We start from the raw sequence: 22,912 nt of genomic DNA, 5'->3' as shown, positions 1-22,912 counted from the left end.
TCGCAGCGAAACGAAGTTTTTCAGATCTTAGGGTTTGAGAAATTCGAAATTGACCATAAATCGACTCAGTCTATTGTATCCACTCCATGCCACTCATCGAGTATTATATGGCTTTGTTGCAAAAAAAAAGTATGATGCCTCAACGGATGAATTTTTAATTATCAAACAACAATGCTATCATTAGCTGATGAGCTTCGTTGGAGTTTCGTCACTAGAAAGTATAGACTCACTTCAACTTCAACTGAACCATGAACCAACGCAAGTGGACGGTGAATCTGTTTCGGGTGACCGAAATTATGGCCAAACTGTACGGCCTGTTCCCTTTGAGGTTTGACTCCCGTGTCAATCGATTTCAAAGTAGCCCGATTGCCGTTTGCTGGTCAGCTACATTACTGGTGGGATACGGTACCGGAATGTTGTACGTCTACATCTACCTGAGCGTCAATGTTACCCATGCTGGATCGTCGCTCAATAGCGTGTTCATGAGATTAGAGTTTATGCTGAATTACATTTTCTGCATTGTGTCGATAACGATGGCGATATTGAATCGGAACCGTATGAAGGACCTCCTTAACATACTTTTGTTTCTAGCAGAAGTCATCAACAAACGCAATAAGAGTGAAACGGATTCCAAACTGTTACAAAGTTATTTCAGGAAAATACTATTCATAGATGTCATTCTGAAGCTGATCATCTGCTGTAGTTACTACATCGACGAAACAATGGTCACGGGAACGTATACTGCCCTGTTGAACTTTATCTTCATGTGGACGATCGCCTTGTTTACGGATGAATTCGTTGGGTTGTGTTTGTTTGTGGCCCACCTCTATCGGATGATCAACCTGCAGATAGGTAGTGCGGTTCAACAGCTGTGTGACTTCGACGAAGACCAAAGCTACTGGGACACTCATCCAACGAAGAAACATCGAGTTTGCATGAAGGTGGCATCGGAACTGGACAGATTAGCTCATCTTCACCGAGACGTTACAACGGTATCCAAAGAAATCGTTAAACTGGTGGATGGTTCGCTTTTGTTCGTTATCATGTGGTATTTTCTTATTATAATCTTCGGGGTATGTCTCCAGTTGTTCGCGATTGATGATAACTAGTTAATTTCTTTCAACTTAGATTTTCTACGCCTACACAACTCTAGTGACAGATCTGCGTAATAACATTTCACCAACCGTCACTAAGTATGGCAGCACCATTGGATGTTCTGTTTTCGAGGCGTTTCAGTTTTACTATCTGGTATCGGGAGCAAGTTTGTTGACAAAGCGAGCAGAGAAGACTGGACTTGTTTTGAACAAATTTTTCAAGACCGATGTTGAGGAGCGCGTTGAACGGACGGTAAATGAATTCAACTAAGCAAAGCCCATGTTTTAATTTCATATATTTACCCTGTTGTAGATTAATATGTTCTCAATGGAGCTTCTGCATGATACCTACAGCGTAGAGAACTTCGGAATGTATAAGGTGGACTTCACGTTGATATATTCGGTATGTTGATTTTGATATGAGAAATTGAACATGCTTTCAGAAAACCGTTTCTTATTTCAGATGGTCGCTACTATAACCAACTACTTGATTATGATGGTTCAATTCCAACTGGCGGAATAAAGAACACTGAATATCCAAGAACAAGTGCCGTTGATCATTCTAGATTATTTGATCACATTATACTATCGAAAGCCATGTAACAATAGACTGAGTCGATTTGGGGTCATTTCTGAATTTCTCAAACCCTGGGGTCTTAAAAGCTTCGTCTTGGTCCAAAACTCATCCATAATTTTTTGCAGAATTTTTAAGCAACGTTTACATGAGTAAATTTGAACTTTTAGGTTTGTATGCACCCATAGAAGAGGTTGCAAAAATCCAATGCCTTTTTAGCAAATCTCTGTGCCGATAATGCTCTGAAATGTGCACTGTGCCGAAGACGGTATGTTTGAAAAACCGTAACTGGCATAAGGACTCGGCTCCCAACCAAAATGATGACCACTACATTCAAGCGAAACAAGAAAAACATTTAATGGGATTTCCTTCCTATTGGATAATTCATCCCAGAAACAAGAAAATAAAAATTAAAACCACAGCGCTGTAGTGAGAATCGAACTCACATCACCAATTGTATCGTATTGCCAGTCCGACATTCTAACCAGTGTACTATTCGAGCTTCATGCAGGACGAGGTATATTTGTCATAGGCTTTCTGTTACCGATCAATCACAAAAAACGTACAACAGCGGCTTCCCGGCGTTTGGCCTCCTTTCAATGCATTCCTTTGCCTTAAGATGGAAACGGGAAAGGGAACGGGAGTGAAGGAACGGGAAACCCATTGAATGAGAACTGTGCTTTGCTTACTGCCTGCTATTACATACACACGCTACATATACACAGCTGCTAAAGCCGGGCAGCTTGGCCGGTGTTGTTTGCCTGTGAATTGAAGGAATGTTTTTGTTGTTGCTTTTGCTACATACACACGCACAGCTTAGCCGTGTTTGCCGGTTGATTGAATTAGAAGGATGTTTTTGTTGTTGCTTTTGCTACATTCACACGCACAGTGCTCGGTTCGCTGGCTGCCTGGTGTTGGCCGGTATTTATTTCCATCCTTCTTCGGCTTGTGATGCGATGGGGAGGGACGCGAAAACGTTTTTATTTTGTTTCATTCAGACATACGCAATTCGGTTGCGCTGGGAGGTTAATGCCGGTGGGCGCAAATCGAATCAGTGCCGGTCGCGTTATCTTCTTGTACCAATGATGCTATGAAATTGATTACACGCCATTGGCATAGAGGCTGAATTTTGGGTGTGGGAAAATTGATTCTGCACTCAGAAAAATACTATTATGTATGCCATAAGATTCTCTTATGAAGTGGCGCCATAAGAAAAATTAATGAAATTCATAAGATTGTCTTATGACGCGAATGAATTCTGAAGATGAACGCCTACTTCAATGAGAGGTTGTTGCTTTTCATAAGAGATTCTTATGGAAACAGTAAATCACTTTCTAAGAAGAAAAATTCTCGATATTTCATGCTGAAAACATTCACTTTATTGTTTGCCAAATTTGTTGAATATTAAATCCTTCATGGTCACCATCAGCAGCGCATCAACAGACGGCTCCATCAAAGTTTTTTTGCAGCATCTTAATCTTCGACCTTTCGTTTTTTGCCGATCAGCTTGCTGAAAAGTAAACAAATAATGTATTTTAGTTTACTAATATATTCAACGTTCACACCAAAAACATCAAATCGAACTTACCATTCCGGAGATAACAATAACATTTAACATTGAAGGAAAACTATAATAACTATGAACTGGCGATTGCTTCGTACTGTTAGATGATGAAAAAAAAAACTGATGCTATGAGTGAATGTGTTCATCATTTTTTCACAATGCCGTTTCTTCTATTTTTCATAAGAACATCGTATGAAATTTGAAAGAATTTCATAAGACTCTTATGAAAAATTAGTTTTTACTCAAAAAAGTGGTTCATAAGATGTATCTTATGAAATTTATAATAAGATTTCCTTTGAGTGTGGGACTGAGCGAAGTCCGTTGGCCTAATACTGGAGAACACAAGACACAATCCGGGCAAGTCCTGCTTTACTCTGGCATACGAGGAGAACATGCTACTCGGGAACGAGGAGTTGGTTTCCTGTTAAGCCCGCAGGCCTACGCGGCCCTCATTAGATGGGAACCGATAAATGAAAGAATAATCGTAGCCAGATTTAGAACACGGGTTAGAAACCTTACAATGGTCCAGTGTTATGCGCCAACTGACGTTGCCGACTTGCAGGAAAAAGAGCAATTTTACAGTCAACTGAACAGCGTGGTTGAGAGAATTCCGAAGGGTGACATTCAAATCCATTTGGGCGACTTCAACGCAAAGATTGGCTCCGACAATCAAGACCTTGAGCGCATCATGGGGCGCCATGGCCTGGGACAGATGAGCGAAAACGGAGAGCTGTTTGTAGAATTTTGTGGCAACAACAACATGGTGATCGGTGGATCGCTCTTCCCCCATCGATCAGCACATAAGGTCACTTGGGTATCCCGAGATGGCCGAACAGAAAATCAAATTGACCACATCTGCATCAGCCGAAAATGGAGAAGGAGCCTTCTTGATGTCCGCAACAAGCGAAGCGCAGACATTGCATCTGACCATCACCTCGTCCTTGGCGAAATACGACTGAGAGTTGCACGTGTCCAACGGCGCGAGGAGAAAGTCGGGTGTCGATACGACGTCCGCCAGTTGGAGAATCCAGAGGTGAAAAGGGCATACGTTGAACAGCTAGAATCCCGAGCCTCGGAGCTGCCGACAGACGGAACAGTCGAAGAACAGTGGTGTGGAATCAAGAATGCCTTTATCACGACGAGCCATGGTACTCTCGGTAAAGTTTGTGGAAGAAGGAATGAATGGATGTCGGATGAAACTTGGAGGATGGTCGATGATCGGAGAAAGGCGAAAGTCGGAATTGAGCAGGCATGTACCGGGTCAGCCAAAGCAGCCGCCCGCTTACGATATGCGGAGCTGGAAAAGGCAGTTAAACGAGCTTGTAGACGAGACAAGAGAGCCTGGTCAAACTCCCTAGCCGAAGAGGGAGAAAGAGCCGCCGCCAATGGAGATATCCGATTACTTTATGACATTTCTCGCCGCCTCAGTAATGCAAGGACTAATGCAAGAATGCCGCTAAAAGACCGAGCAGGTCAGTTATTGACCGATCGAACAGATCAGCTCAAACGATGGACTGAGCACTTCGAACAACTCTTCCGAGTCACGAATAGCGATGGCCAACAGAATCTGCAGCTCGAAGCGCCAACAGTAAGTCGCATAAGTGGCGTCAACTCGGAAGCGCCTTCGCTGGCTGAAATAGAAGCGGCAATCAAAAACATGAAATCCAACAAAGCTCCTGGGATCGATTGCATCCCTGCTGAAATGCTGAAAGCCGTCCCTGCCCTATCAGCACAAATGTTGCACCGTCTTTTCGCTGACATCTGGGATACTGCAACATTCCCGGCCGACTGGATGCAGGGTATCCTCGTAAAGGTCCCGAAGAAAGGAGACCTGACAGAGTGCGGTAACTGGCGAGGCATAACGTTGATCTGTACAACCCTCAAAGTACTCTGCAAGGTGATTCTGAACAGGATCCAGGAGAAAATAGACGCTACACTCCGACGGCAACAAGCTGGATTCCGATCTCGACGATCATGTGTGGACCACATCACAACGCTACGAATCATACTGGAACAAATTAACGAATTCCAGGACTCTCTTCTGCTGGTGATCGTTGATTTCGAAAAAGCATTCGACCGACTTAACCATGAAAACATCTGGGCGGCTCTAAGGCGACGAGGGGTCCCAGAGAAACTAGTCCATCTCATCGAAGCACAGTATGAGGCATTTTCGTGCAAGGTCTTGCACGACGGTGTCTTGTCCGAACCAATCCCGGTAACTGCTGGAGTGAGACAAGGATGTATTCTATCACAGCTACTTTTTCTAATCGTAATGGATGAGATTCTGATTGGATCGATTGACTGTGCACCGAACCGAGGATTGCCGTGGAATCCTTCAACAATGGAGCAACTGAACGACCTTAACCTGGCTGACGATATTGTTTTGCTCGCCCAAACACAACCAGATATGCAGAGCAAACTCGACGACCTCACCGAAAGTTCCAAGGCAGCAGGTCTCAAAGTCAATGTCGGAAAGACCAAGTCGATGGAGATCAACACAGGAAATCCCTCCAGTTTCATGGTAGCTGGGCAACAAGTTGAGAAAGTGGAGTGCTTCCAGTATCTTGGTAGCCAGATTACGCCTGATGGTGGTACCAGAAAAGACATCGAAACACGGATCAGAAAGGCCCGATTTGCGTTTGCGAGTCTCCGAAACATCTGGCGGTCACGCCAGATCTCTCTGCGAACAAAAATCCGAATCTTCAACTCAAACGTCAAATCCGTATTGCTGTACGGGTGCGAAACTTGGTGCACATATGCGGTGACGACGCGAAAACTGCAAGTTTTTGTAAACCGCTGCCTGCGGAATATCATCCGCGCTTGGTGGCCTGGCAACTGGATCTCGAATGAGGAACTACATCGCCGGTGTCATCAAAAGGCGCTAGAAATCGAGATTCGGGAACGTAAGTGGAGATGGATTGGGCACACGCTGCGAAGAGATGAAAACGAGATTTGCAGAGAGGCGCTAGATTGGAATCCAGAAGGTCATCGAAGAAGAGGCAGACCCAGAAATTCGTGGCGGCGAAGCCTAGCCGCTGAAATCCGAACTGTCGACGAGAATCTTGACTGGGACCAGGTGAAGACGCTGGCTCCGGATCGTCAACAGTGGAGGTCTTTTACCACGGCCCTATGCACCGGAGGATCGGCGCGGGATCATTAAGTATGGGAAAATTGAATATTTTGTACTGAAAAAGCAACATCGTTTTTGTTTTGTCTGTGGAACCGAGCCAGCTGATGGGTTTTGTGCCAATTTATAAAATTCCTTAGGGGAATTTTCCGCTGAACAACTTTGTCATTTGGCAAAAAAAATATTAGCAGTTCAATAGGGGTATGTTTTTTGGCATTGATAAACATGAAATTCAATTGACATCACTGCAGGGTGCCTATCAATGTGTTGCATGACTACTTTTCATGCAATACTTCGCGAGGCTTCAACAGTGATGTCAATTGAATTTCATGTTTATCAATGCCAAAAGACATACCTCTATTAAACTGCTAATAACTTTTTTGCCAAATGAGATACAAAGTTACGATCTTCGACAAAGTTGTTCAGTGGAAAATTTCCCTAAGGAATTTTATAAATTGGCACAAAACCCATCAGCTGGCTCGGTTCCACAGACAAATAAAAACGATGTTGCTTTTTCAGTACAAAATATTCAATTTTCCCATACAAACCTAAAAGTTCAAATTTACTCATGTAAACGTTACTTAAAAATTCTGCAAAAAATCATGGATGAATTTCGGACGAAGACGAAGCTTTTAAGACCCCAGGGTTTGAGAAATTCGAAAATGACCCCAAATCGACTCAGTCTAATGTAACAATGCTGAACGATTTTTGTCGAATTCCGGAAAGAAATGAACGTGATGAACGTTTAAAGCTTATGTACATTAGCCCTGTCAAAATTGGACCACAAAAATTATCAAACGGCTTTGGGTTCCTTTTGGGCCCAATGACAACTGTGCAAATTTTGGTGGCCCTACGGTTTTAATACCCAAAATAATCCGCACATCGTTGCAACGTGAAAAACTACATAATTTTTTATCCAATTGACCAATAAATAAGGTGAGTACACCTCAATAAGAATTCGTACTTTATAAAATTCAGCTACAACTTACGTGAATTTCAAGTGAGTTCGATACGATGTGAAGATGAAGAATACATAAAAAAATATTTAGTTTGGCAATGAAATTGGGGTTGATTTAATTAATGTTTTTTTTCTCTCTGTGGATTGTAATAAAAGAAATAAAAATTTTATTCAATTTAATTTATTTTCACTATATTCGTCAAAACACAACCACTATTACTGCACTTCTTTTCACTGCACTTAACTAAGGTGATAAAAATATATTCTATTCCCGCAAGCTCTTGCGGTCCAGTTTCTTTTGGTTTCCAAAATCATGTAAAAGAAAATACTTATTCCAAAAATAACTACAGAATTCACTAATGATAAATAACTCACTATTTATCTTCTGGCATTCGTCCCAGCACGCACGAAGCTCTTCCTTCACGATGTGCCGGAACTTCTTTTATCGTATCACTTTTCGACCTGAGAGAGAAAATATTTTTTTCAAACCTGGAAAAATCCGGACATTTGATTTCAAAATTAACGACCAAAAATCCAGACAATCCGGACAAATTTTGTCAAAACCCCAACATTACTCAACAAAAATCAAGATTAAAATTGAAAAAAAATTATTTTATTCATCAAAACTCATCGACAGATTTTAAATCGTATTTTAGGCTTCCAAAAAACCTTTCATGATTATTTTTGTAAAACTTGCACAAAAAATTTCGTTTCAGACACATAAATAAATAAATAACAAAACAAAATTTAGTTGTTGATTGAATTGCCAAATAAAGTAAATAAATCCTTGAAAAATACGGACATTTTTCAATGAAATCCGTGCAACCGAGCCGGACAGTAGATCGTGGCCTAGAGGATAGCATCCTTTCATGAGAACCAACTTTCATGAGATCGTCTCCCGGTCGTGACATAACCTTGCACACATAGTATGATGAAGGTTGGTGGTTTTAGAATTAGTGAAATAGCCGTATATACCTTGGAAGTTATTGCAAAACGCGTATGCTTATGCTTATGATACATACACAGCCAGATCTTGTCAGCATCCCGGTGAATAGTAAAAGTACATTTACTATTCATCTTAACTAGGCCGGGCCCACTGTGCAGTATTGAACGCAGAGACAACTTGAACACAAGGAGGAAGGAACGTGGACAACAGTACCATACAATCCCGTGATAGAACAGTTCTTACGTTGGGAGCTCATCTGCTAAATAATAGTGAGCTCCTAGATGCTGATTCTGGCTGGGAATGAGGTTATTTTACACAGAAATCCAAAATCCAATGGAAATTTTTTAATTTTTCGAGTTAAAAAACTAAAGCTTTTACTAAAATATGTATTAAATGTAGAACCTTAAAATTTTGGATTTCTGTGCACCACTGTTCTAAAACTGTTGATTTTACTTGGCACACTTCTGGTTCGTTCATAGTTTTTTAAAAAATGTATACTTATTATTTGAGTAAAACTCCTTGATTAAAAACTAGTTAAAATCACATCGAATCAGAATTCGTTTAAGAACATTGTTCCACATTTGAAATTTTCGTGTTAAAGTTAGTTCGTGTAAGCAAAAATTTACATTCAATCACAGCAGTCTAAAATTGAATGAAAAGGGAACCAATGAGGTCAGTAGAAAAAAAAACATCCACGAACACGCTCATTAAAATTGTTTTAACCAATTTTCCAACTTCATGTCATCTTATATATTTTTCAAATGATATTTACAAAATTCAAATATGTACTTAGCTTTTCAACCGTTGTGGGAATTTTCCGGAATACAGGAAATTCGCAAACTTATACTCCCGATCTCTGATCCAAATTCTCGTTCGCTTTCCTTGTCCTCTCAGCTTGGCTTACGTGTTTCTAAACCATTTAGTCTCAAACGGCTTGATTTCCTGATTTTTCAACACGCACTCCACAATATACACATTTCCAACTAACTCCATTTCAAACGCATTTAACTGGTGCAAAATTGAAGTTCGGAGCATATGCAAATCTTGTGCTTTTTCATTCGAACTCAAATTTATGTTCACTGTCAAATAATTGGAGCTAGCAAGGAGTAGCACGGCGCTGCAGAAAACTATCTTTGTTTTTTTTTTCAAATTTTTTGGTCAAATTGTTCAATTTAACACTTTCTAAAAGCACATTTTTTCACCAGCCCTCAACTTTGCCAATTGCCATATTTTGTTTCTTCCTAATTGGCAATTCACATTGCCATTTTTCTTGCCTTTGTAATGACTTCAGCACTTGCACCAAAAGCACAAATTACCTATATCCTGGTCTCTCCTCGGAATTGGAGCACAAACGAGAAATAAGAGGAACGATATTTCCAGTAAGAAACAAAACAACTTTTAGGCATAAAATATTTTCCTAGGCCAGGAACAAGTGCAGAAAACCGAACGCGTGACTGAAAAACACGTTCGATCCCGAGCAAGGCTTGCTTCGACCCCATACCTTGGAATTTATTGCAAAACTACTTATAACTCTGGTATTATCAAGAACACTTTTTTTTAACTAAAATTGTCTTTCTGAGGCTTTCTGGGTTATGGATTTTTCGGAATCCAGTGACTTTTTTATAAATGTTTAAGAATTGCCTCATAAAATAAATCAAAAATTGCTTCAATCGACATGTTAATTAATTGAATGTTCATAAAGCATCTTAAATATAGTTTTTTGACTAAGATGGTCCAGCCAATTTTCAAAAGGTGGGTCCTTAAAATATTAACAAACAAAAATGGAATAAAAATTGCGAACGAAACGAAAAAATGACGGTTTGTTTTTTATTCTGATCATTTTTATAAAATGTAAGATTTTTGAAAAAAAAAAATTCGTTCATATGCAAAATGAAACAGAAAACTCTAATTGTGTTCAGAAAAGGACTTAATATCGGTCAAATATACGAGAGAATTGCGCCTAAAATCTGCTGATGCCTTTCAATAAAAAAAAATATTTTTAACTTTTCAACTTTTCCTTAACAATTTTTGTGATTATGATCTTCTAAATGAAAAGTTTCTATTGCAGCTTATTTATTGTAAACCTTCCTTCAATATGTTTGTAAACTCGAAACGTTTTTCGTTTACTTTCCAGCATGTTGACCTTTTTGCCGGTCGCCAGATTGAAGGGCCGGATGCAGTGGAAAAAGCCTCCTTTGGGACCGGGTGTTGATGTGCTGCTGATCACCCATAATGTCATTCCAAACAAAGTGTCGACAAAATAAATTAAAACTTTTCAACATCAAATATTTTGAATTATTCTTATTAGATGTTACATGTGGTTACATTTCCTGTTTCCATAAGACTTTCTTATGAAAAGTAAGAACATCTCATTAAAGTAGGTGTTCATTTGAAGAACCGGGCTTGTGATATAGCTCAGTTGGCAAGTCTGTTGTCTCCTGAGCCGATGTCCGCGAGTTCGAGCCCAAGAGTAAATATCGAACACAGTTGTACCGGATAGTTTTTCAATAACGATCCGCCAACTGCAACGTTGATAAAGTCGCGAATGCCATAAAGATGGTAAAACGACTATAATCGAAACAAAAAAAAAAAATTTGAAGAACTCATTCGCGTCATAAGACAATCTTATGAATTTCAAAGGTTTTTCTTATGGCGCCAGTTCTTAAGAAAATCTTATGGCATACATAACAGTATTTTCCTGAGTGTATAAGGGGTGATACGGTCAAAGTTGGTCAATATCAACTTGACGTATTTCTTTCATTTTGAAGGTGTGTGTGTGTAGAATGTTGCTCCTATTTTGATTTTGGAATTCACTCTTCAGTTGTCAAAATGCCATCCAAGGAAGAAGAGCAGCGTATCAAAATTTTGCTCGCGCATTGCGAAAATCCGAGCTTCTCGCAGCTCTCTCTCCGAGATGCCGCAAATAAGCTGGGTGTATCGTCTACAACCGTACATCGAGCCAAAACACGAGCCGGACTATCGACTTACAAGAAGGTAGTGACTCCAAATCGCGATGATAAACAAAATACAACGGCCAAAGCGCGATCCCGGAAGCTGTACACGACGATGCTGACGAAGTTTGACTGCGTGGTAATGGACGACGAAACCTACGTCAAAGCCGACTACAAGCAGCTTCCGGGACAGGAGTTTTATACGGCAAAAGGAAGGGGAAAGGTAGCAGATATTTTCAAGCACATGGAACTGTCAAAGTTCGCGAAGAAATATCTGGTTTGGCAAGGCATCTGTACCTGTGGCTTGAAAAGCAGCATTTTCATAGCTTCCGGGACTGTCAACAAAGAAATTTACGTGAAAGAGTGTTTGAATAAACGTCTCCTGCCTTTCCTGAAGAAACACGGTTGTTCCGTACTGTTTTGGCCGGATTTGGGATATTGCCATTACGGCAAAAAGGCCATGGAGTGGTACGCCGCCAACAACGTGCAGGTGATTCCCAAGGACAAGAACCCTCCCAACATGCCAGAGCTCCGCCCAATTGAGAAATACTGGGCTATTATCAAGCGGAACCAAAAGAAGACCAAAAAACTGCTAAGGACGATCAGCAGTTTAAGGCAAACTGGCTTTCTGCGGCGAAGAAGGTGGACAAGGTGGCTGTAAAAAATCTGATGGCAGGGGTTAAGCGTAAGGCCTGGCAATTCGGATTTGGAAAAGCGGAAGCCTAACTGAATATTTTTCCTGAATTTTCTACCAACTAAACTTGAAAAAGAAATTTAATTTGATTTTTTAAATAAACGATTTCACCGATTTACACGCGTTTTCCCTTGACCAAATTTTGACCGTAGCACCCATTATATGTTCAGGAAAAAATCTGATTTTTGGACTGAAATTTTACACAGATAATTTTTTTTGGAAAATCTACAAAATGTACATATATGATCCGTTTACGAAGTTTAATGGTGACATTTTTCCCATTCATCCATTACCACCATAATATGTACTATGTTGAAATGAACTTTGGACACCTTCCGGGACGCAACGATTCTCACATTTTCCGTAACTGAGTATATTTTGTAGTTTGAAATACTTACAGTTATGCTAAGTTCCAGTAAGCAAATGAGGTATCCTGCATCTATTTATGTTTGTCGCTTCAGCTGTGGTTAGTACTGAGTGAGCTCGAATTGCAGTAGTATGACCAAATATGTTGTTATAGCGCCTGCAACCTAAAAATGAAATAAACATTCAAAGTTTGCTATAGAGTAGCGTGAATCATTGCAAGCAATGAGATACCCACACCAAACAAAAAGCGTCGATCCAAAGAAAACAGCCCTAAATGTTGATCAGGTAATTTTGATGAGAAACTTCCAAAGTGAAAATTCTATCTAAAATTGAAATAACATTGGTGAGCTTAACCAAAACATCAATGTAGCTTCTTGAAGATCACCATAAGATCCAATTCTTCGTCAACTTCGGTAATAAAAAATTCGTTGAGAGCCGATCCGACACTTTTTGCCTAAATATAACACCAATTTGTAAAGTTCAGTACAATTTTGATTCAAAATTTACCATACCGTAATAGCCATTCTGTTCCCCACGGATGTCATGGAGTACAGCTGTAGTGTCATCATCGAAACTGCCAGCACCGACGCTCCGTAGTCAGTGTAGTTGGGAGTTCGTCCCCGTCTTATGTCATAAACCATTCCAGTGAAGCATAAGTAAACTCCAGATATAATGTCCACAAACAGTGTCAGTACTATCAATACCAGCGGCAAATCAAAAATCGCTGTAATTTTGTCAACTACTCGCGTAAGCATTCGATGTTGAAGGCACAAGCGAGCAATTTCTTTCGACACGGTCAGACACCGTTTCGATTTGCTGAGAGAATTCCGATTCCAGTACTTTTCGTCAAAATCCAATGCAATTATTTGAGAGATGGCATTTTTCACTCGTTCATTTATATCGTTGTAAATAAAGGTTATTAGTATAACTGAACCAGAAACAAGAGCAATTATGAAAAAAGTATGGAAGAAATACAGGAAATACAAAATTATGAAGAAAATCCACAGATAATCATTTCCGTCAAAGTTAACAAAAATGTAATAGAAGCTATGAGTCAGTAATATAATTCCACTGATAAGTACTGAACCTGTAACAAAGTGTTGCAAGACAGATTGATGTTCTTTGAAGAAAGAGTTATGAATGAATTTGAAGCCCATTTTAGCGCTCATGTTGACACACTTTAAATATTGATCCAGATGGAGGAAGAGCTTCAAACGAGAGGTCACCACAGCTGAATAGATGAGAATCATCTCAAACACTCCGAGGAAAGTTGATAACAGACTTTCATCATATGCGCTCTTCACAGCCAAGAGATACATAGGAAATGGGAATATAAGTGTCGAGATCGACCGATTTTTCCGCCATTTTCTTTTTGGATTCCTCACCACTTTTTTTGTTACAAACATAAACTACCGATACTCTCACTAAGAACTTCGTCTGTAAACTGAACTCCTTTGCTCCCGCTATTTCTTGCCTGACCGTTTCTTTTCTCCTCGCTCTTTGGAACTCTACACGTGCTCCATTTTGTTGCAATAGAAACTCTACGTGCTCTTCAATTCCTGCTCGAGAGAATCGCAACTCTCTCCCTACCCGTAGTAATCGGAAAGCTCTTTTCGTTCGCCCCGGGGGGTCTAACAATATTCATTACCTTTACTTGAACGTGTTTCACAAACCAAAGTGTTTTGGACATTATTTAATCCTAATATTTAAATCTCCATAGTTTATATTTATTTCGTGTATAATTTTATATTTCATTTTCCGAATGTTTTGTTATTTCATTTTATTTATTTATATATCTGCCTTTATTCCCTACATTCGCCTCTACCTCTATCCTATAACATGATTTGAAAATACAGCCAAAATTTCAGTCCATTTACATTCACCGTAGTTATACTAGGTAATTATAAAAGTTACAATTTTTCTCATCTCACGAACCAAAACTATACCGAGTTAAATTTATTTCAGTAACGATTCTTTAAATTATTTTTGAATTATGAAGAGATGTACAATCGAATTTTTGCTCCAGAACACATTTTAAAACGGATAATCTTTCCAAACTTTTAGATAAAAAGTCTGAATCCATTTAGAGATTAAACTGTTCTTTAAACATAGAATGATCTTTTGGCAGCCCTTCCATTTATATTTTGCTTTCCCTTTACTGACAGCCGCCGAACACGTGGCCGTTTTCATTTTCCCTTTCGGCTGGATCTGTCAACGTTAGTTGTCATGTCACCGCTATCCGTGGTCTGCTGGATGCACAGGTGTGAAGTAGAGTGCCTATAAGAAGTGGACCATCCAAAAGTTAGCCTCCAATCGGCAAAGTAAAAAAAAACTACTATAAAAGCAGCCACTGCTCGTTCTTTCCTTTCAACGAACCCGCTATAGACCTGATCGTCGTTGCTCTGTCAGCTGTTTACATTTCGCTCGGTCAGACCAGTTCCTGCGAAAATCCGGACGAGATCAACTCCTCCCCTTCGGACCATCGTCAACCAGACCGCCAACTTGACAATGTTAAACCAACATTCGAAACACCGCGTCAATTATAATTTCATTTCTTTTCAGTGCCCGTACACATGTCCAAGTAACCTAGAAATTGTTTGAAAGACGCACACGCCATGAGGGTCCCAACGAACCCATCGATATCGCAGAAATACTGCCGGTCCTTGATTCTGCATAGCGGCTCGCTTCCACCGCTTTCGGCTCCAAACCATAACTCTGACACGTACCCCTCGGAAAATGCCCTGCTCCCCGTGCTGGTTTATTCAAGCTCAAATCGGAAAGGGAACGCTGGCAAGACGAATGCCAACGAATGGACTAGGAAAACACCCGGAAGGGCACTCACTATGTTTGGCTGTTGGCCTAAATGCGAAAGATCGGACTGGGCACCCACACGCACGACCCCATGGTCAACCATCTGCTGGGCCAAGGTGAAGCACTTACCGGAATTAATGTGTACGAAGCATTGTGGGCTCCGCGAATCGAATCAACCGTGGCGTTTAACATTTCCTTTCACTATCGGTGAGCTATCTTATATTATTTTATTTTAATTTTTTTTTAATTTTATAACGTGTAACTATATTCAATTATGTAGATCACCGGAAACAGTTAACACCGATGTATCGGCTGGTATTGACACTTGCTGATTTCGCTCGTCGGCCAAAAATACTAGGCCCAGGATATAAATTTCCTAATCACCAGGAGCAGCTTGGAAAGCAGGTGTAGTTAGATCCCTACGGACCAGTGGACAATCGAGTGTTTAATGCGGGCTCCCTTAATGATATGCTGACGTTCCCCCTGGAAGTGACCATCTTCAACGAGATTGGCAATGTCCAACCAATATTTGGCAACAACAACAAACGCACACAGCATAACTCATGAGTGCCTTCAACCGAACGTGAAACTTGACCCAAACCCTGCGATGCTGTACAACTTCTTCGAAACTGGAACCCAAGGATGTAGAACAATCATTCCTACGACATGCTTATCATTTCTGCGGATTCAAAAACGTATGTAACATGTTTATCTTCTTTTTTTTTTATACCGTAGGCAACCCCCTGGCAACTTGACAGTTCTGGCGAGTTTCGTGTGCCTGATTCAAAATCGCAGATGTCGCATGTGTACCGCTTGTTTACATACTTTTCGTGCCATGCGTATAGAAAGGGCACATCATCAAATGTGGTGCGAATCAAGCAAATTCATAACTTTCGAATGAATGAAAAAAGCGAATTCAAGCGAAATTATTATTTTCATTCAATAATCTACCTGTTTTTATATTGTATAAGAACAGTTTTTCCATAAAACGGGAAATGTTCTGATATAATATGAAAATTTTGCCTATCTAGAATTATCATATGTATCGCAGTTAATGAAAATCACTTGATGATTGTTGTGGTAATGTTTTGTTTTACATTCATTGTGTGCGGTTGTCCTCAATAGTTTCGGTGGAAGGGATACTTGTCCCAAACAACAGCCGTATTTCAGTGAATTATTTTGATCAGTCCAGAAGTTTAAAACCTAATAAAGGACACACAGATTTACGTCTGTGTTCGACTTCGACTGAACTTTCGAAAACAGATTCATTTTACATATAACTGAGCAAAAATTTTTAAATTTGAATCGTTTTTCCATTTCTTGAATCAATTGAAATAAAAAATATTTCGATATGTGTCCTTCCGTCATGTTAAGCCGCTTGATTTTCGCTTTGACAGAACCAGAGAACCAGAAAAAACTGGCACACGCGATTTGTATGGGAAACGTCAAGTTGCCAGGGGGTTGACCGTAGGCTAGTTAGTTTATTGCTATTCTATATTTTTATTTAAGATGAAGTTTTGATCAAATTATAGCCTTGTTCATTAATTTTATTTTTTTTTTTATTATTTGAAGTGATTTTCAAATTTGTCAAGTTAATATCAAAGGGCGAACGTACACGAACAAATTCATACTGTGTACGATTACATTGTGCTCAACAAGTCTGGTTCAATAGCTGCCGTTCTAAATCGATTTGTCTTGAATATATGATTAGGTTTATATGGCCTGAACCAGTTCAACTATCTTCCTCTTAAATTGACTCGGATACTCGATTGGCGTTACATTTCCATGTCTTCCCTGTGAATATTTAAATAACGTTTAAAAATGTGTATCATTTAGGAAAAAATAGTCTACTAGAAAAATGCTCTTACGATTATTGCAAATCTGCTACTGTATCACCTGATACATGAAAACATCGTTAAATCGCTCTGGCTTCTTAATCGTACGCTTAGGCCTTCCTTGCCCTGGATTGGATGTAGTATCATCCAATTCTTTCCCGTTGTTCGTTTCTAAATCTGAGATTCCTTCAGTTGGTAGTTGTTCCCTACCAATGTTTGTCATTTCTTTTCTTAGTTTTTGGTCCTCCTTTTCCGATAAAGAGTCATCGTAATCTTGAATTACTGTGTCAAAAGAATCCTGAATCGACACCATATCCTTGAATCTCTCGGGCTGTTTAATGCTACGTTTAGGTCGTCCTGTTGCAGAAGCTCCTGCTGGACATTTCACTGACTCTTCATCAGCGCTTAATTCGCAATCGCTATGTGTGGATTCCTGATCACAGTTTTCTGCTGTTGCTGGGAGTATATCGTCAACGTTTGGGATTTCCCTCAACTTTACACCGTTTTCAGTCTCGGATGTATTCAGCTCCTCCACTTCAGGGATTAACTTTACATCTTGCACATTACGTGCGAATTTCACGCCTCTGTCATTTTCGATAACTACTTTTGCACCTTCTCTAGAAATAACTCTAAATCGCTCGAATGAGAACGACGGATCCGTTTTGATTTTCTTTGGAACTGCCATTACAACCACATCACCACAGCGAATTGAGGATTCTTTTGCTCCACGACGTTCATCGGCATTTCTTTTGCTTATATGTTTTTCCTCTGAGTCTTTTTCCCGTATTTCATCCCGGTCCAGATGACGATCTTCCGAGTGCCAGAGACAAGGAAACATGCCCCTATATCGCCATCCGACTAAGAGTTCAAATGGTGTTATTCCCAGCCTCGAATGGGGTTTCACAGTGTTATGCATTCGAACATAGCTCTGTAGGGCTACCTTCCATTCAACTCTGTCCTGTTTTGCTCCCGCCAGTGCTTTGATAACGCCCTGATTCTGTCGCTCTACACTGCCGTTAGATTGGGCACTTAATGGGATCGATTTTCTTATTTTAACCCCCTTATCTTCCCAATATTTTATGAATTCAGACCCTTGAAATGGAGGACCGTTGTCGGTTTGTATAATAAGTGGCAAGCCCCATGTTATAAAAATCCGGTTCAATGCACAATTCGTGCTTTTTGCATCTTTGTGCTGCATCTCGACTATCGAAAGATAACGAGAGTATGTGTCTACGAGCATCAAAAACTCGCCTGATCCACAGCCGCTTATTGTCAAAAAATCCAATTGAAGGATTTCCCAAGGGCCGTTAGGTAATTGACGACTCGAAAGTGGTATTGGAGGATTCTTGTTCGATATTAGGAGGCATGTCTCACATCTTTTCACGAAATTTTCTACACCTACACTCATACTCGGCCACCAAAAATAATTTCGCATAACTCGTTTCATAGCTCCAATGCCTATATGGCCTTGATGAGCTGCTTTAAATGCCGAATAACGAAGACGTTCAGGTAAGATAATTTTGTCTCCCTTAAAAAGGGTGTTTCCAACAAATCGCAGTTCTTTCGCGTGGATTTCAAATCGAGCCAGGTTTTTAGGCCATTTTCTTGAAACCATAGATTCTTTGACTAGTATTAACTCCTCGTCGACTTCCGATGCAGCCTCAATATCTGCCCACGTAATACTCATTGTTCCTGGATCTAAAGCATAAAGAAGATGCTTGTCCTCTTCTTCGTCAAAATCTTCGTCTTTCTGAGTTTTGCTTATAAGACGAGATAGAGCGTCAGCCACATTCAAATGACCAGGTATTCTCGCTATCGTCATGTCAAAACATTGTAGCCGCAAAGCCCAAGCCTCCGCTCTTGATATAGCACGTTTGCAAGTTTTGTACCCAAAGCCATAAATAAATTCGTTGGCTTCCGAGTCTGTGCGGACCGTAAACTTCAAATTTGTCAAGTAAAACTTGAAACGTTCAACGGCCCAAACGACTGCGAGCGCCTCCTTCTGAGTGTGAGGGTACTTCGATTCTCTTTCTGTCAACGACTTTGAAGCACAGCCTATAATTCTGGGCATTTCCTTATCGTCGAACTGTGTTAGAACCGCTCCTAAACCAAAAGGTGATGCGTCTACGAAAAGTTCGGTCCTGTCTTTGCAATCAAAGTACCCTAGCCTAGTTATTGTCTTGAGTGCCTCGAGCTTCAAAAAAACAAATTCATTTTCCTCTTCAGTGCTCCAGACGAATCTATCCGAATTCGCAAGCGCTCTTAGATGAACGGTTTTATCTGCTCGGTTTGGTATGAATCTTTCTATGAAGGTCACAAGTCCAAGAAAGCTTTTTACCTCGTTCAAAGTTTCAGGCCTGCGAAAATTTTCAATGGACTGTAGCTTATTCCTCTCAACTCGTAACCCATCGTGTGATAGCTGGAATCCTAGGAATTTGACTGTTTGTTTTCCAAAAGCGCATTTCGTTTCATTTAATTTCACGTTATGTTCCTTCAACCGCTTAAAAGTTTGGTTCAAGTTCCTATCGTGTTCCTCTTTCGTACGCCCGTAAACCAGGACATCGTCCAGATAATTGCGCACCCCGACAAGTCCCGCTAAAATAACCGTTTCCATAGTCTCCTGGAAAATGTCAGGAGCGTTTGTCAACCCGAAACATAGCCGCTTGAAACGAAACGTTCCACTGCCCGAAAAAAAATTAGTCAAGTGCCTAGATGCCTCAGCCAGCTCAATATGGAAATAGGCACTTGTCAGGTCCAGCGTTGAAAACCATTTTGCTCCATCCAAGCTAGCTAAGATGGTTTCGAGTGTACACCCAAAATTCAGTCTCTGTGCCAATGGCGTGTAGTCAATTACATAGCATCATTGGTACAAGAAGATAACGCGATCGGTGCTGAATCGATTTGCTCCCACCGGCATTAATCTCCCAAGTTAACCGAATTGCGTATGTCTGAAAGAAACAAAATAAAAACGCTTTCACGTCCCTCCCTATCGCATCACAAGACGAAGAAGGATGGAAATAAATACCGGCCAACACCAGGCAGCCAGCGAACCGAGCACTGTGCGTGTGAATGTAGCAAAAGCAACAACAAAAACATCCTTCTTATTCAATCCCTTCAATCTACCGGCAAACAACCACGGCCGAGCTGTGCGTGTGTATGCAGTACAAGCAACAAAAAAAACATTCCTTCAATTCAATTTGCCGGCAAACAACCACGGCTAAGCTGTGCGTGTGTATGTAGCAAAAGCAACAAGAATATATTCCTTCAATTGACCGGCAAACAAGCACCGGCCAAGCTGCCCGGCTTTAGCAGCTGTGTATATGTAGCGTGTGTATGTAATAGCAGGCAGTAAGCAAAGCACAGTTCTCATTCAATGGGTTTCCCGTTTCCTCCACTCCCGTTCCCTTTCCCGTTTCCATCGCAAGACAAATGAATACCTTGAAAGGAGACCAAACGCCGGGAAGCCACTGTCGTGCGTTTCTTTTGTGATTGATCGGTGGCAGAATGCCTATGACAAATATCCCTCTTCCTGCATGAAGTTCAAATAGTACACTGGTTAAGATGTCGGTCTGGCAATACGATTTAATTGGTGATTTGAGTTCGATTCTCCCTACGGGCGCTGTGATTTATATTTTTATTTTCTTGTTTCTGGGATGAATTATCCAATAGGAACGAAATCCCATAAAATGTTTTTCTTGTTTTGCTTGAATGTAGTGGTCATGCATCATTTTAGTTGGGAGCCGAGTCCTTATGCCAGTTACGGTTTTTCAAACATATCATCTTCGGCACAGTGCACATTTCAGCGCATTATCGGCACAGAGATGTTCCAAATAGGCATTGGATTTTTGCAACCTCTTCTATGGGTGTAGGCATTCGGAAAGGTGTTCGTATTATACTTCTATTTGGTCCTCGCAGATCAACGACCAGCCTTATGTCATCCCGACCTTTAGGAACCACTAAAAGGGATGAACAAAATGATCTGTCCATGTCATCCGTTACCCGCTCTATAATGCCTGATTGCAGGAGTTCGTTGAGCCTTCTTTCCGTTTCTTCTTTAAATGCGGGCGGAATATTTGTGTAAATACGTCTGGAAGGAGGTTTGCTAACGTCATACGAAATGAATACTGGGGGTATCTTGAATTTTGGAAATTCCGACCGACTTTGTAGACTACATATTTCTCCCGCTATCAATGAATATATCTGCTTTGGAAAATCGGAATTAATAGCAACCTTGAGTCCCATTTGTAGCACACTATATCTAACTGCAGTGCTTCTGCTTAATAAGGCTCTAGCCATAGGAATCACGTAAAATTTCTCCAGCTGTACCGGACGATCCATTGAAATGAAAAGTTCCGCAACGAACGTAGCTATAACAGTAATATGACCTTGTGAAGCGTATGCCTTTAATGGTTTATCGGTTCCCTTTGCAACACTTATCAGCTTATCCCTTGATGAACTGTTTGTAGTCAGAAAAAGAAAGGACTCCTCGCTGATGGTGTTCACCTCTGCCCCCGAATCTATGAGAAAACACACTGGAACTCCTGCTACATAGCCCAAAATAGTACCATCTTCAAACTCATTCATTAAGGGCGTAGAACTCTGAAAATATATATTTTTTTTTATCAGTATTGTCATACTCCTTGAAATACAACCTTATCATTCCTGCCCTTTTTTATTGTAAAGATGTCTCATCAGGGCCGGTAGAAGTGTTTCCAATATAACAATGATAATTGAATAAACAGACATAACAAATTATTCCATTAGAAGATACATATGCATATGTTATCACTGTTGTCATTCTCACGAAACTTAGACTTCCATGACAACACCCCAAATTGAGTCAATCCGAAAAGATAAAATTAAGGAAACACCGGTTTATCTTTGTTTTTTTTTTTAACTTTATTTTCTCTTCAAATGTGTTTATCTTTCTTTTCTTTGAATAATAATAAAAAAAATTAATTGCCTCTACATTTCATCCAAGAATAATTTATCTCTTTTTATGTGCTAAATAAGATATGATCAATTAAAAATTTAGAGAAAGAAAAAAAATATTGAGAAACCACTTCAGCCGGCGCCCATGTATTTAAATTTCAGTTAGTGAACTTACAGCAGTGCCTTCTGGCTCAACATCCTCAATGCTCTCATCTTTAGTAATTGCTAAAACTTTTCTGTTTTTAGGCGCCGATGGACCTGCTTCAATTTGATTGTATCGCTTTTGGCCTCTGGTATTCGCACGGAAATCCGGTCGTTGCTCCCGTTGTACTGGACATGCTCTCTTGATGTGTCCAAGAACACCACACACGTCGCAGACTTTGGTCTTTGCATTGCAGCTTTCGGATGAATGGTATCTCCCAGCGCAGTGAATACACGGTTCAAGACCTCGAGTCAATCGTTGTTGCGGAAAACGACCAAGGGTGTTTCGTTGATCACGGCCATGATCTCTATTATTTTGAAAAGGTCCCGACTGCCTGGACTGAAAACCACCTCGAGTCGATGGAAATCGGAAAGCTTGTTGTTGAAATCGATTCGGAGGGCGTTGTTCTTGAGAAACAGCTGCAATCACTAGTTGCTTATCCTGGTGAGCTCTTGCAAAAACTTCTTCATTCGCCTTAGCCAGCTCATGAGATCGCACTTTGTCAACGAATTCGGATATTGGGTATCCCTTTCTGGCTACTTTACGGGCAATATCTCTCACCTTTACGTCTAGTGCGTGGCCTTGGACTACCTCCGCAACGTTATCCGCAAGCTGCTCGTCCGGAAAATCGCACATCCTCGCTGCTGCAATCACTCTGTTTAAATATCGTAAGTCTGATTCACCTTTGGATTGCACCGTAGCCCTCAGCTTTTGACGGTGTGTCATCACATATTGTCGCGAACTAAAGTAAGTAACCAATCTACGGATTGCATCTGAATATGGTTCATTATCGGGATCAGGACCATCAAGAGATGACTTCGTACTATCGAGAATTTCAAGTAGCTTAGTTCCTGCTTT

At 40.5% G+C, this 22,912-nt stretch overlaps 1 protein-coding gene and 1 long non-coding RNA gene across 2 annotated transcripts; both read left to right on the top strand.

The window, feature by feature from the left end:
- The first annotated feature begins 248 nt into the window (after window positions 1–248).
- On the top strand, window positions 249–1,617 carry LOC129754026 (putative gustatory receptor 28b). The gene is made up of 4 exons (XM_055749882.1): window positions 249–1,073; window positions 1,129–1,347; window positions 1,408–1,497; window positions 1,558–1,617. Exons 1-4 carry the CDS (start codon window positions 249–251, stop codon window positions 1,615–1,617), a joined length of 1,194 nt encoding a protein of 397 aa, XP_055605857.1.
- Window positions 1,618–15,204: 13,587 nt separating this feature from the next.
- Window positions 15,205–22,523, top strand: LOC129756289 (uncharacterized). The gene is made up of 3 exons (XR_008739434.1): window positions 15,205–15,292; window positions 15,366–15,780; window positions 22,099–22,523. It is a non-coding gene; the product is annotated as an uncharacterized LOC129756289 (long non-coding RNA).
- The last annotated feature ends 389 nt before the right edge of the window (window positions 22,524–22,912 follow it).

The sequence above is a fragment of the Uranotaenia lowii genome, chromosome 3 (genome assembly GCF_029784155.1).
Source record: "Uranotaenia lowii strain MFRU-FL chromosome 3, ASM2978415v1, whole genome shotgun sequence".
Lineage (NCBI taxonomy): Eukaryota > Metazoa > Arthropoda > Insecta > Diptera > Culicidae > Uranotaenia > Uranotaenia lowii.
The sequence above is the reverse complement of the archived record's forward strand: the minus strand, read 5'-3'. Positions and strand labels throughout refer to the sequence as shown.

Bases quoted from the DNA above. Each gene is read 5' to 3' on its own strand.
- LOC129754026 (XM_055749882.1), top strand. From the start codon at position 249: ATGAACCAACGCAAGTGGACGGTGAATCTGTTTCGGGTGACCGAAATT. The intron at 1,074-1,128 runs GTATGTCTCCAG...CTTTCAACTTAG, and splicing joins TTCTTATTATAATCTTCGGG to ATTTTCTACGCCTACACAAC. The intron at 1,348-1,407 runs GTAAATGAATTC...ACCCTGTTGTAG, and splicing joins AGGAGCGCGTTGAACGGACG to ATTAATATGTTCTCAATGGA.